The 15,923-nt window shown below is 41.1% G+C and overlaps 1 protein-coding gene across 2 annotated transcripts in view; it reads left to right on the top strand.

Annotated features, from left to right (window-relative positions):
- The first annotated feature begins 11,477 nt into the window (after positions 1-11,477).
- The window catches only part of LOC116314624, a 62,689-nt gene continuing 58,243 nt past the window's right edge, over positions 11,478-15,923 (top strand). Inside the window, exons 1-3 of one of the 2 annotated variants that reach the window (XM_039616912.1) lie at positions 11,478-11,898; positions 12,391-12,483; positions 14,377-14,558. In XM_039616912.1, the coding sequence (XP_039472846.1) occupies positions 12,422-12,483; positions 14,377-14,558 (244 nt within the window). In that variant the 5' untranslated portion in view covers positions 11,478-11,898; positions 12,391-12,421. Of the gene's footprint in view, positions 11,899-12,390; positions 12,484-14,376; positions 14,568-15,923 lie in introns of both variants that reach the window. The other variant, XM_031732712.2, reaches the window with a different exon arrangement.

Below are 15,923 nucleotides of genomic sequence, written 5' to 3'. Positions count from 1 at the left end.
AAACAAACTGAATACAAATGGGTGTTCATAATTAAATGCAACAAAATGAAGTAAACACAGAATACAAAGTGCATTCAGCGGGGCCTTGGTTTTATAGCTGGAAACCAGGTTTAAGGTCTAACTTTGCTTGTTTAAGAACTTTATATAAAAACAAATGATGTAAAACAGTCTCCCATCCACAAGATGGCAGCGATGTGCAGTTGATGCAATAAATTATACTCGGTATAATAGCATGTAATGTTGTTCTGCACTGATTTTGGTGTGTGATCGTATCTTCTGCTTTTTAAATGAGATGCATTAAAGTAAAATGTAATCCCATCAATGGTCATAGAAAGTGGCTAATGTTTTCAAAGCCAAGAAGCCCAGTCGGTACCTGACTCAAAAACTGAAACATTCAGGATTTATTTAAAACTATAAAAGTAGTAATGTAAATAATAACTTCTTTTTGACAGGCACAGGCATGTAAATAAAAAATATTTTTATTGTATCCAAATGACAAAAATATAAAAATTACAGAAGAAAATATGCTATTGTGGGAAATAAGTGGGCGCATAGAGGAGGCCAACTGAACACAACTGTGCTAAAAAACAATACAAAACACAGCTTAACAAAACAAGGCATCTCAACAAACTGATCCAACTTAATAAGAGAACTGAAACTAAATACTAGTAGAGGAAATGATTTAGATGCGACTTGGGGAAAACTACAGAGAAGATAACTAAAGTTAATACAAAAACACCTCATTTCCCATGTTGTCACCAGAGATGGATCAGTGAATTTTGTTGAGGCATGGTCAGTGTATCACATGAGGTTCCCCAGCAGCCTGAGCCTATAGCAGCATTAAAGGTTAAAAGCAATTTAATTAAAGCAAGTAAAGGTGCTTCGGGACACCTGGTCAAGCCCTAACTATTAGCATTATCAAAAAAAAAAGGAAAGATTTAAGTCATCTTAAAAGTAGAAAGGAAGTCTGTCTCCAGAATTGTCCTGAATTACTTTTAAATACTAAAAGTCATCCTCCAGCCTGAGAGTGTTGTGCTCTATTAGGTTAATAACACTGAGGCCTTTAAAAATGATCGGGCCCAATTATTCAAAACATTGTCTGTGAGGAGAAAAAATGTAAATTCAATTGTCCTTATGCCTCTATGGGAGTTAATATGGGAGAATATGCTCTTTCTTTGTATGCCTCAGGCATGCTCAATCATCCAGGTAAGGAGCTTCCAAAAAGCTTATTCTGTTCATCTGGACGTAGCGTTTTTAGTGGGAAAAATGTGACTCATCCAAGTGACTTCTTCAGTCTCAGCTGACTGCAGGTTTCGCCAACCTTATAAACAGTGCATTTGCACACTGACTGAAGCTAGCACCACTGATGAACAATGGGCTGTGAGGTCAGTTTTTTGATCATTAATATGGAAGTTGTCATAATCATTTATCAACAACAACTGACTGATTTTTGATCATTAATATGGAAGTTGTCATAATCATTTATCAACAACAACTGACTGATGACCACTGATCAATTGCCATGAGTACCATTCACAGAGAATCAGGGAATGGCTGCAATCACAGCATTGTAGGATGATGAAAGATGTACCCTTAGGCTCCCTCCTTGATTCAGAGATGGCCATCCTCTTTTCACGTAAATGGCCTCCTTGACTCCACACTCAAACCAGCATTACTCCCTGTCCAGGATGTGTGCATCCTCATCACTGAAAGAGTGTCCACTGGCCTGTAGATGTGAATATACTGCGGAGTCCTGGCCTGACGAGGTATCTCTTCTGTGTCGTGCCATCTGCTTAGCCAGGGGTTGTTTGGTTTCCCTGATGTATAAATCATGGCAATCCTCCTGGTACGTGTTGGGGGACCCGAACCTTGGGGTGGACCAATTTTTGGCGCAGTGTATTTTGGGGTTTAAAAGCCACAGAGACATAGCGTTTAGAAAAAATGCCTCTCAACTGTTCCGATACTCCTGACACATAGGGGATCACTACAGGTTTTCGCTTAGGCAGCGGTTGTCCTCTCCTGGATCGGCTGGAGCTTTCTTTAAGTGCCTTCCCAGTTTTGACAAATGTTCAGGTGAGATAACCACATTTACTCATTGCCTTCTTGATGTGATGTTCTTCTGCTTCCCTGGCCGCTGTATCTGTAGGGATGGTGTTCAGTCTGTCTTGTAGCATCCTGATGACACCCTGTTTGTGCTCCAGTGGATGATGAGAGTCAAACCTTAAATACAGATCTGTATGCGTTGGTTTACGGTACACATCAACTGTTAACTGTCCCCCATTACTGCTGGAAATCTCAGTCTAAGAAGGCTAACCTGCCACTTTTCATATCCTCCCTGGTGAATTTGATGTGTTGATCTAATGAGTTAATGTGATCAGTGAACTATGGTACATCCTGAGATTTGATTTTCACCCAGGTGTCATCCACATACCTGAACCAATGACTCGGTGATGTTCCAAGGTAGAATAACAGAGCCCTTTTTTTCCACTTCTTCCATGTATACGTTGGCCGCAATGGGTGAAACTGGGGAACCCATGGCACACCCATGTTTCTGCCTGTAGTAGTGAACCTTGTATGTGAAAAATGTGGAATTAAGACACAGTTCCAAGCGCAAAAACACTTGATTGGTGCTGAGAGTGGTCCTTTTGCTGAGGTTGGGGTCATGAAATCTCTTACGAACTACCTCCACTGCTTTAGTGACTGAAACACAAGTGAAGAGAGATGTAACATTGTACAAAACCATTGTTTCATCTGCCTAATGACATCGCTCACCTTCTCAACAAAATCCAAAGTTTTCTCAATGTGGGGTTTAGAGCTGCCTGCCAGACGGTTGAGGATCAAAGCCAGAAACTTTGAGTTGATATAGGTGACTGAGTTGATGATACAGACAGTTGGTCCTAAAGGTCTAGCCTTTCTGGTTTACCAAACCGTGCACCTACACTTGTCTGCCGAAAGGATGATAATATTGTTGTCATTACCAAGCGATGTGAGATATAATTTCGTCTCCTCCATGCTGTTTGATGCTGGGGGCTTTGCAATGCTGAGACAGGCTAAAGCTTTCGTCCGCAGATGCTCTGCTTCCACATCTGCAATGTTGTGCTATGATGAGTTCCATGAGTAGCAGGATATGTCTCGGCATCACAGCAAATTTCAACCCTTTTGCAAGGATGTTTTTCACTGTTTGGGTAAGTTGTCTGTCAGACAAGTTTTTCACCCACTTGTCCACATCCTCGGTATGGAATCCTTCCCTCTTCTGGCCACTGAGGACACTGTACATATTTTGCTGATGTTTCCAATGCACAACAAGTAGGTCAAAGTTCTTTTTTTGCCTGGTCTTAGACTTTTCAAGCTGTCTTAGATGAGCCTTCTCAGTGAATCCAAACACCTTTTGAAGAGTATTCTCATCTAGAAGCTCCTCTTTTGATTTTAGCACATCAATGGTAAAATTTGTTTGTTTCACCCGTTCATTGAGCATCTGGCTCTGTGCCTCCTGGAGGATTCTTGTTGCTCAGAGGCCCTAAATTGACCTCGTGGCCCATTGTTCATCAGTCGAGCTAGTTTCAGCCATTATGCAAGTGTATTGTTTGTAAGGTTGGGGAAACCTGCAGTCAGCTGAGACTGAAGAAGTCACTTGGATCAGTGACAGAACGTTTCTCCCACTGAAAACGCTACGTTCAGATGAACAGAATCAACTTTTGGGATAGAAGTAATAATGCATGAAGTAGCTTTTAGCATCACTCTGAGAAAGGATGTTTCTAATCTCAGCAGTACTGCCCAGATGAAAGAAAGCAGTCATACATATTCGTTTAATGTGCACATTTAAGGATATATCTTGGGTAAAAGAACCTCCAAGATTGGAGTGCCATCTCAGTAAGTATCTGGTTCAATACCATGGTTTCAAGATTTTTAGGGCTAAGTCCATTAACCCCAGTTTTACTTGAATTTACAGGTCATCCAGGTCTTTATGTCTTCAAGAAATGCCAATAGTTTGACTAATTTTTTTGTGTCATCTGGCTTCAACTAGGTATAGTCTTCAATTCAATGAAAATCTGTGCATTATTTTCTAATAATTTTGCCTAAGGGAAGCTGGATATATAATGCAAAAAATAGTGGTACCAGTATAGAGCCCTGTGGAACTCCATGGCTAACTTTCATGTATGACAAGCACTTCTCATTTACATACATAAACTGGTATCTGTCTGAATGCAGTGTTGTATCGTATTTGGTATTAAAACTAAAAGCTTGCTGTTTAAACCTAAAAGTTGGAATGATGCACAAGAGTGAAACTTTAAATATGGAAGTCTGATTGATATGATTGCATGCATTAGATAAATGTTACCAAATTGTTATTTCAATTGTGTGGTTATGGATATGCAACTATAAATACCCCATGTTAATACTGAGAAAAACTGGTCTCTGTCGCCATTGCGTCAACAATCAAACATAATAAGACGCAAAGCCAGATATTTTTGTGATATGAAACTGCTGTGAGCATGTGAGAATGATCAGTGGAAAGATGTGTTAAAACGACGAGCATTTCAAACCACATTCCCTGAGGTTCAGCAACACAGACGATCCTCAAACATGACCAAATAGCAACGCACTGGCATTGTGGAAATCATTATTGATGACCTGGATATAGACTGGCCCGACAGGCAGGCGACAAGGTTCCTGTAGAGTTTAATGAAAAGCATCACTCAGTAGAGGAAAGCAGTCCTCTCCAGGACTGTGGCAGATTGAGTGCGCAGTCATGTGTGAGCTGTAAGAAACTGGTGGGGAGAGAAGTACATTTGGAATATATTAACATCGCTGTGGCATGCGGGCAGCAAATGGAGTGACTCATTCAATTTCCTCCCAATTGTTTTCACTCACATCAGGTTTCAATTGGATTGAATAACATTTAATAATATTGTTTGTAGCTGTCAGTACAGTAGTCATGCAGTAGTGATAAACGACAGACATAGATCACGGGCACAAACTGATTAAAGATGAAAACAACTGTTTCTCTAATGATTAACACAGCAGAAACCTTTTATTATTTGATATACAATAAATTAGAATTTTAAATCTTTATTTCTTACTATCCTGGCTATCTTAGCCAAGTTTTAGCAAAGTGTCTGCTTTAAATCCTAGATTTAAAAGAAGATCCTCAGTAGAGATCAGTTTTCAGTTAAGTGGCAGTTTTCTGATTTCTGTTCCCTGCACTTTGCTTTAGAAGGCCTCATGTGAAAAAGAAAGTTTTCACAGCACTGTGCTATACTTTAGGAAAGTAAATCCTGCCCCTGTAGTTTGAAGTAGTTTGAAGAACCACCTTTAGCAGCAATAACATGAAGTAATTGTTTTCTGTATGACTTTATCAGAATCAGAATACTTTAATAATCCCGAAGGAAATTATAGTATCTCACATTATTGTGGAGGAATTTTTGCCCACTCTTTGTTACATTATGCTTCAGTTAATTGAGGTTTGCAGGATTTGTAAGCTCCCATCACAGCATTACAGTCATTTTGAGGTCTGGACTTTGACTGGCTCATTGCAAAACCTTGATTTGTTTCTTTTTTAGGCATTCTGGGATAGATTTAGTGCTGTGCTAGGGATCATTGTCTGGTGCAAAATGCAAGTTGGGCCAAGCTTTAGCTGACAACAGACAGTCTCACATTTGACTCTCGAATATTTTGGTATACAGAGGAATTCATGGTTGACCCCTCACCTGCAAAGTACCCACATCTTGTGGCTACAAAACAAGCAAAAATCATCACCCCTCCACCACTGGGCTTGATAGTTGGTGTGAGATGTTTGTGCTAATATTTTGTGCTCGGTTTTCTTCAAATGTGGCCAATCATCTTCACTTTGGTCTCATCTGTCCAAAGGTTTGTGTTCTAGAAGTCTTTGTAGTTTATTTAGATGCAAAGTTGCATCTAAACATGTTCTTTTTAGAGAGAAGAGACTTTCTCCTGTTAACACTTGCTAACATGCCAATCTAGTTCAGGTTTTCTAATAGTGCTGTCATGAACTGTAACATTTAACACACTAACTGAAGCCTGCAGTCTGAGACCAAGCTTTTGGGTGTGTTTCCAATTTCTCTGAGCGTTGCATGATTTGACCTTGTGGCAAATTTGCATGCATGTCCACCCTTGGAAACATTATGGCATTGTGTTAGCATACAGCTGAATGATTTGAATTCCAAACTGCCAAAACTTCTGCTTTTATAGTGGTTCTCACACTAGCAGCACCTGTTTGCTACTAATTCCTGTGAAACCAGTTAGGGTGTACTTATTTTTTCCACAGCATTGCACAAAATGCTGTGGACGCTTTTTTTTCACATAACTACTCTTTTGTGTATTCCTCTTACACAGAGATGCCGAGGACAAACAAAGACAGAGTCAAAAAATGTGTTGCAAAATCTTGACAAGTAACTTGCTTTCAATTGATTACCAAGAATCATCTCAAGAAACATCTCAAAGCTGTCCCGACTGTTTCTCAGAGTTTTAGAAAAAGGGGACTCAAATGATAAACTAAGGCTTAAAAATCCTTCTGACTCTTAATCATCACAGTTAAAGGACATACATATTTTTTAAAGCTAAAGTCCTAAACTTAATGACTTCTGATGGTTCTGTGTGTGTGTGTGTGTGTGTGTGTGTGTGTGTGTATGTGTGTGCATGTGTGTGCGTGTGTGTGTGTGTGTGTGTGTGTGTGCATGTGTTAGTGAGAGAGATTTGGTATTGCAAGTGACCTAGCCTCAGTCAGTGGTGACACAGTTTGCTTAATATGACAGACATAATAGAATTTTCCCAGCATTTGGACGTCTTCCCAAAAAGCTTTGTTCCTTTACCATGAAATTCACTTTGTGGCCATCGGCCTCTGGCTGTACAAGCCAGTGCGGTTTTCAGAAGCGCATCACCTAAGGCAATGCATCTTTACTGTGTGTGTGTGTGTGTGTCCTCATGTGTATCTTTTGATACCTCTGTTGTGTTGTATATTGCAATGATTGCAGGTTTAAAGCTTCTGGAGCTTTCACTACTTAACAGTCTCTGTTTTTTAATTAGCTCACTTGCCCACTTAAGACCTGTCAGTTTGTTTAGAAAAGCTACAGTACATCCAAAAAGCAGCGTACATAAATATCATAGCCTTGTGTATTGTTGTGCAAACGATGTGCAAGTAAACAGTTGCTGCTTGAGTTCACATTTGTGCTCCACTGTCAACATTTATCACTGCAAAAGTGACTCATTTGCTTGCAGGGTTTCCCAGCATCTTGGGTGTTACACAACACCACGGCCCTCTCTGTCGGCCTCTCTGTGCCCTTTTTTTTCGTGCACTTCACACAGATAGAAGCAGAACCGCAGCTGTGGGATGGAGCAGATTACAGAGGGATTGATGGGAGCAGAAAAAGGAGTCAACCTCCATCTAACCCTTGCTTTGGCCATAGAATGACCTCTGGAAAAAAACCCAAACAAATCCAAACATCAACAAAAGATTATCCCCATCAGAGTTCCAATACACAGTTTTCTCTCTCAAACCAATTGACACAGATCTCGATACAGGGAGAGACAGAAACGTGACAGCTACGCACGAGTTTGAAGATGTATCCATAGGCTGATTTTTTATTTTGTTGTTGTGTGTGTAACCTGCAGCATGATTATTTATGTCTGTCCTGATGCTGAGCTGCACCATAATGTATGTTACTGTGAGCTGGAATTTGATAAAGAAACGAATGCAATATTGATTTGAGAACACAAAAGCATGGGTTTGGAACATCTTCAAATGGTCACCGGGCTCGATACCAGCCTCTCACACACTTTCAATGGATAAGTTTTGTGGTTGTACGTTGTCAGAGCGTTTTTTTCTGCGTCATCGTCTTTTTCAATCTGTGTCTTTTGCATTTTGTTGTCAGATTTTGTCCCAGATTTGTGATCCGTGGTTTTATAAGTTCAAAGGTGATCTGTTCATTGTCTCCAAATAAACACGAGTCTGTTCAAATGTGGTATTAAACACTTCAGGATCAGTGTGGGATTCTTGCAGCTTTTCTGCACATCTAGAAAAAAAAAGAAAATGAGTAGATGAAACCTCGCTATTGTTCTTGTGCGCGTGCATGCTCACTTTTGTGCCTGCGCAGTATTTCCCACAGGTCCTAACTTCTCAACCTCTCGAGCTGGTCTTTTGGTTGTCATGGCTTATACTCAGACTCCACAAATCCTGACAACACAATTGTGCTTTTCAGCTGCACTCGTCAGGCCATGAACTCTGCTAGCACTCTGCGGTTCAAGGCTCCACTGCAAGTGGGGTCAGCACCTCTATTGACATCACTTTTTATAGGGATTGGGTAAAATGATGTCCGAGATGAAGCTTTGTGCTTGAAACATTGCACAACAAACAAAATCCTAATGTGCACGCTATCCGGTGTGCTGATCAATCTGCTGGATAAAATGTGTGTTTTTTAAGTTGTGCTTTTTGTTATTCTAACAATGAGCACTCATGTACCACATAATGGACAACGAGCCTGCTCTAAATGACAGTGACAGCAAGGGGAAATGAGTGTATGTTTGGTACTTTCCGATATCGACCTTCCCATCAATTATACATTTCCATTAGAATCAGACTTGTCGTGTCACAGCTCCCCATGTCTCCTGAAATCCCACACTGATGTCAACAGAGACATCTTAATCAATGAAAGCCACACTATTGCACCTGGCAGATGGCTTTCAGTAAGTCCTATTTGGCTTGTCGGTCAATCTGAAAACTATTTAGCCACATACACATGCACTTCCTAATGTATGCACACAATAGCTTGCTCGCAGAGGCGTGCACCCACGCACACAGTAAACAGTTGCGTGCAAAGGTCTGCCCCAGCAGCGCTGCCAGAGCTCTAAGCCTGGGCTAATCTGGAAGGCAGCTTGGATAGTGGTGCCAGCGGATTTGCATTGATACCAAAGCTCCCTGTAGCTTTAATGGTAGCCACCGACAATGTTTACAGGACCTTAAGATCTCTTTAGATCCTCAACTACGACTGTCACAACAAATAAAACGCCTCCCCTGATGGACACTTTCATACAACAGCACGCTAAACAAGCATTTGCTCTGTCTGTCGTGCAGTCTGACTCTATGTGTACTTTGAATTATAGAAGACAAAGAGATAGCAACAAAGTGTGTCACTACAGTGTTTGGCAACCAGTTGTCACCTGAATAGCTTAAATGCAGCTTAGCATTGAGTCTCCAAGTGTCTTGAACTCTACTAGAAGGATGGGGGAGCAGTCTTCTATCAGATATTCCGTAAGTGGGTGTTTTGATGATGGTGTTGAAGAGGGCAGGGAGTCCAGAATCTCCTACAGGTGTTCATCTGGGTTGAGAAACATCATTTTCATAGTGATCAAACCATTCAGTGAGCCCTCATGTCTTTGCCCTTTATGGTTCTTTATAGAATAAGAAAATAGGGTAACTGCGTCTCCTTCACTGTAGGATACAAGGGTTGTTTTTCTTTTTAACTTTTGTTACCCATCTCATATATTCCACAGCAATCTGGAGACTAGGAAGACGACTGACAAATGTATCTTGTCATGTTAGCCCTCAAGCCCGAGGCCACCGCTGTCCTTGGTTGCTGTTTTACACACTGCATACATTAGTTGTGACATTACTGAGGACCAGTGGTGATTAAACAGTGATTTACTCTGCTCTCATCCTGTTGCCAAAACGCTCACTGGGCTGCTGTACGCTGTCAGACGGCTTCATTAGCTTACAGATTAAAGCTTTAGTTAGACAAACATTACTCAAAGCCTTTCAGAAGTAATCCTATTGGGTGACATAAACCCTGGTAGGTTGTGCCACACCACATCATCACATCTTGTCTATGTGGCTCCGGAGTATCTTGGTATGTTTATAATACAGTTAATATATTTCTGTTTAAATGCCACGTGTCCCTTTTCTTTTTGCTCTCTCTCTTCTTATTGCTAAATTGAGTTTTCCAATGGGAGCTGTCCCGTCAACACTGGAGGAAAGTGACTTCACATAATGTCTGGGGTGTGTGGCACATCACAGTTGAAGGTTTTTCCCTTGCACTGTGTCATCTTTCTTAAAAGAACTGTGTTGCAGTGGAATTTGGCTTGCATGGTTTACTACACACTAATACACACTGAGCTACTGTGCTTTTCAGTTTGCTATGCATGCTTTGTACACTAGGGTGCGGCAGAGTAGACCACCTACATGTGTGTGTGTTCTGGTGAGTGTGATGCGTTTCAGTGACAACCGATTGAGGCAGTATACTTATTAGGGTACAGTTTCACAAACAACGATTAATCAGTGAATACATTCATCTCTTTTAAAAATGGAAGTACATTTAAAACATGCTCATTGCAATATTTGACCGGACATCTTTAGTAATGCAAAATATGATCGAGGGGGGGATTCTGCAGCAACAAATCCTTGCAAACTCTGCTTTGGCTGCCTCGTTTTGTAAGCATTGTGCGGGTAGTGATAGTTTTATAGCTCACAAATAATATAGCTCAAATTAAAAATATGATTTTGTTTATTTTTAAGGACGATTCGTTCAAGCAAAAATAAAACCTGGAAACCATCTGTGACTGTAAGCCTTGCTTTCTTATGTATTTCCTTTTAACTTAAAATAAACAATAATTATATCCAATTGACATATAAACGGGGATCATAAATCCGACAGGTTGTCCAGATTTAAGCGTTTCCGGTTTTTAAAAAAAAGACCACATGTACTCAAAATTTTCCATTACTTAAAAAAGACTGAATATGAATCAACGATCTTGCTTAAAATCCTCTCACTAGCTAATTCCAGAGATTGTACAAGCGAACTCCAGCGGATCAGTCATTACTTTTATTTTGACAACGCATTCGCCTAATTTCCGGCGTAAGCATGGCGTCTGTCGGTCTGTACAAAACTTGACGCAGCGGCCAAACCGGTCCCGCAGAGCCCATTTCTGGAAGCTGCATCCGATAATTTAGTAAGAAGAGGCTTAATCCAGTCCAGCGCACATTACACTTGAATATTTCGGGGTTTCTTTGCAAAATGTGTACGTCTCCTTTAGCCTTTAGTTAGCTAAATCCCTCCGATCTGCGAGCGCCCTTACCCACCATCAGCCTCGGTTTGAAGGGGCAGATTTGTGCCTCCTCTGCCCTTCGCGTGCGACCCCTCCCCTCTCTACTACTCTCAGGTCGGGTTGGGCTAATGGTGCATTTGAATACTCTTCGTAAATTTGCCAATGTATCACGAGTTTCGAATAACTGTGCTAAACACCACATACATTTAAACAAATATAGCACCACCACAATATAGACAATAGCTATTATCTCTAGTGATTTTATGAAACCGAACAGAAGCTCTGTTCTGTAGAATAAAGTAAAAATTCCTATTGACACGTAACTTTTTCATGCTCCCTTCAAGTCTTGATAGTAGCCCGCATGTATAACTAAAAATAAATAATATCCAGCTATTATTCATCCATAATTAATTACTCAATTCCGAAAAGACTGCCATGTAAAAATACATAAACAAAACAAGTTGTTGCCCAAATTCAGACAGGGCCTGAATGCAACATAAGCCTCCAGTGTGTGTGCGCTCGCGCCGTGTTTGTGAGGCAGAGAGTTGCGTGCGAAGAGCTCGACATGTCATTCAGAGGAATCCGCCACCTGAAACGCGAGGAAGTGAAGGCGACTCAATTGGGTATAAAGCATCAGCCAACATCTGCCCCGAGCAGTGCAAAGCTGATGAAAACATCAGCTCGGAGCTCATACAGGACCACTCAGATTTATTTGATTTCCCCTGGATTTATCGCTGGGAGTCGGTGCACCCTGGGAGACGCATCTCTTTTCAGCACTTAAAGTGAATGTGACTCCACAGCCAACACTATACTGGAATTAACAGAAAGCCGCAGATATCTCAGGTCAGTGCTCGCATTTGTGGCGCTTTTTTGTCAATTTAAAATTCCAGTTTCTTTATTTAATTTTCTTCTGATTTTAAGCATTCAGCGTGTCTTGTGCAGTTTTGCATACAGGCTATCCAAGTTGCACCGGCGTGCTGTACTTATTTATTTTACTTTTCTTGTATTTTACTATTTTTTAATTTGTTTTATTCTACCTGATGACATTTAGATGTTTGCTATTTTTTTAATCACCATCGAGTAATAATAAAAATATTAAACCTATTTCGCAAATTGCCCCAATATTTTTTTCTTTAAAGCACTTTAGGCTGTTTTAAGTGGATTGTTGTATTTACTTTTAGGGATGCTGGAATTTCCTGCGCATTTATTCCAAACTGAGGACTTTTCAGTGACATATAACCACGAGTGTGTATATATTTGAATGCACTCTCCCTTCCAGCGTGGGTCAGGGTACTTTCTCCAGCCTCACGTAAAGTTTTTCTGTGTCCTCCGCAGCGCACCTGTTACCTCCACGGAGCGCGAGATCATGATCCCTCCTGGAGACTGCATGTATGCGGGCAGAAAGAGGAGGAAGCCCATCCAGAAACAGTTAAGGAGCGCTCTTAAGTATTTATTTTTTATTTGTTCATATCTGTTCACTCAGTGTTTCCTGAGGCTGCACACTTTTGTTGGTTCAAAGTAAACTTCTTCTCTCTGCCCTGTGATTCAGTAGCCCTAACTAGGTTATAATGAATGACAGGAAGTAATTGAGGTTCTAGCATGAAGGTGTGAAAATTATAGCACAAGTTGGTATGGGTTTTAAAAGAGGAGTTCACATCTATCACAACTTTCATTTAACACTGCTGTCAGCAGATCTGGTGCAGACCCTGCTTTAAAGTTAATTAATTAGAATTTGACTGCCCTCTGTGAGCTGTCCAAAGTTTCCTACGGACTTGTTTCCAAATACGCACAAATGGGGCTGATTGATCAATGATTAAAATTAATTGAAGTTTTTGCAGGTTCTCTTTTTTTTTAACCTTGCATGTCCTTTTCAAAATAGTTTTAATGCAGTCACAGGAGTCACGGCATCATTCGTTCAGTACTGTTTTAAATGTCCACGGCTTTTAATGCCAGGATACTTTTTGTTAGACAGTTATGTCAGCTGATGTCATGAGCAGTGGCTGGCAAGTTGTATAAGATTTTGAAGAGGGAAGTGGTAATTTAACGAGGCTGGTAGCGTTTTTGACTGGGTTGCTAATACAAGGGGAAATCTTTGCCACGTCAAACCGAGCCTACTAATTCTGCCATTAGAGTCTTGAGGATTTAGAGTTATAGTTAAAGGGAAGTTTTAATTATTATTTAATACTGAATTTGTGCAACTCAAAGTTTGTCTAAGTAACAGGTGATTTAAACAGTAGTCTAGACCACACCGTGACATTTAAACATATTTCTTTATGCACTTTTTCACTGGCAACAAGTGGAAAATATATTCGACCGTTAACGTAAACGTCTCGGCGCGGCGTGAGCTGAAAAGTTTAAGCTCTCAGCTGTGGAAATCAGAGCTGACCGTTACGTATGTGGATCGTGTTAAGGTCAGCTGGTAAAGCCGTGGTACACCATACTAACGTTCACAAATAACTAGGAGAGTTTTATGCTCTCAGGGAAAGATCGTGCCGTCTGTGTGGTACCTCTAATATCACATCTCTTTAATGCAAAGCTACAAAGCTACAGAAACGCTTGATATCAGAAAAATGCCCAAATCGCTTCCTTTTATCTGGTGGTGAATGCACACATCTTTTTTTTTCTTCTTTTTTTTAAAGGGAAGCAGAGATGATTGATGTGCATGCTGTGTTGTGGAAGGCTGAGTCAAAAGGAACTATGGTTTTAAAGAAAAACGGACTCGTACACTGTGTGGTTTATCTGGTCATGTGTCTGTCCTTGGTTTGCAAGTTGCCATGCTCGCCATACGTAAACAAGGCAAAACACCATCCTATTGTTTGTGTCATCAAAATGAGGAACAGCTATTTAGCAAAAAAAACAATAGGTATCTATTTCAAAAAAGTCCTCAAACAGTGAGTTAGTAATCACTTTACTGTAACCTCAGAGAGTATGACACTGTGTTGATATGAGTGTGTTTTGGCGTTTTTGCGGTATAGCATGTTAAAAACTGGCTTGTTGCCACGCTTCATACTTCATATATTACTGATACAATCAACAAGTGTGTGTGTGCTCTGTAGAAAAGGCCTGCATCGTGTCGTTTCCACCGTCTTTGCTTTTACCAGTAGCGTAGCTCCAACAAGTGAAGTTAAACAAACTTAATCCTCTTTTTTGTGCTGCTGCTGTCGCTCACTGGTTTTGGGGAGTGTTGCTCAGTGTATTCAAGTATGCTTAAAAAAAGCCACATTACACACACACACACACACACACACACACACACACACACGCGCCGATGTCCTCTCAGACCCGGTATCTGTCTTTACCTTATATCCGTCTCATCATCAGGAAGCCATCTTCTGCCAATGAGAAAACCAACCCATCCAAGCGGCACCGGGACAGGCTGAATGCTGAACTGGACCGCCTGGCCAGCCTGCTGCCATTCCCCCCAGATGTCATCTCTAAGCTGGACAAGCTGTCAGTGCTCCGTCTTGCTGTTTCCTACCTCCGCGTCAAGAGTTTCTTCCAAGGTAAAGGAGGTACAAAAGCCGGCATTGTTGCAGTAGTGGTTTAGGTATTTTGCTTATGTGGAAGTGTGTGGCTTTGAGTTAGTTGGAAGCTCCTGAGTGGATGTGGGTCAGGCCAATAAATAGCTTTAAATTTTCTTTTTTGTTTTGTTTAGTTTTTTTTGCATATGAGCATAGAGGCCTCTGTTGTCCACTTCTGATGCAGTTACCTGGACATTATTTTTTAGTGTGAAACGGAGGGTTGTGACCTATTCACTTTTACTATGCAAACACAGAAATAGTGGTAACAGAACTATAGGTAGTAATGTGTTCCTTTTGGCTGATGGAAAGAATGCATAGTGTTTTGCAACACTTTGACATGTAAATTGTAATTTAAAAGGCTTTAAATGTCAGAATACTGAGCTAAAAAAAGTGTGTTGGAATAACCTGTGCACTCTTTCTGTTGGCCTCAGGAGTGAGATTCCCCAAGGCTCCGTAGCAAAAACCTAGATAAGAAGATCTGTGCATGTTGCCATTACACTTCAGATTACAGTGATTTACGATGTGAAAATGCTTTCTAGATACGAGGAACCGCAAATAACTATTATGACCTTTATCTCTTTTAAACGCATGTAATTAGAAGGCATTTTGAGTTTTCCCACCCTCCCACTGTCAACTGAATGCCTCCCGTCCTCTCCTCGTGTTCCTCCACGATTTGCTTCAAATATTTATGCGCTGCTTCAGAAAGTATTTTGTTGCCAGTGGCCTTGGCAGCTGCCTTATCAACACAGCGGCTACTGGCACAGCTGGATGTGACAGGCCTAGAAACAAGAGGCACTTTTTTATTATTACAAAAAAGAGCACTCTTGCAAGGGGAAAAAGCATTAGTAGGATAAAAGGGAAAGGCAGGGCAGTGAAGAAGAAGCAGCAGCGGAGCTCCCGTGAGGTTCACTACCTAGCCTGCCCTCGGGGCTGAAAGAAAATTCTCACTGAAAGCTCTCTTCTTCGAGTAGATGGCAGATGAATTTGTGAGGCTCTGGTGTCCTCAAAGTTTTGCAGCTAGTCTTTAACCTTCTCCTCCTCCTCCTGATCCTCCTCTGACGCTTAACCTCCATCATTTGTTGCCTTATTCAGCTTAGCCACCACACAAAGTTGGCAGGCAGGTGCTAAATGGAGTTATTAAAGGGGCATTTCCCAGATCAGGGCTCACGCAGAGATAAACACCACATCCACCGCTTTAGCGAAGAGTGATAGCGGGGACTGTCGATGACATCTGAGAGCTGCAAAGGGAAGGAGACGGTTCAGTTCAGTCATGTGTGGAGGCTGGTGCGAGTGTTGAAAGGTGTGCAGAAGCCGTTGGCTTGAGTGGCAACCCTGCTGGGTGAAACT

This window comes from Oreochromis aureus, linkage group 9, assembly GCF_013358895.1.
Source record: "Oreochromis aureus strain Israel breed Guangdong linkage group 9, ZZ_aureus, whole genome shotgun sequence".
Taxonomy (NCBI): domain Eukaryota; kingdom Metazoa; phylum Chordata; class Actinopteri; order Cichliformes; family Cichlidae; genus Oreochromis; species Oreochromis aureus.
Note: the sequence above shows the minus strand (reverse complement) of the source record. Positions and strands in the feature narration are given on the sequence as shown.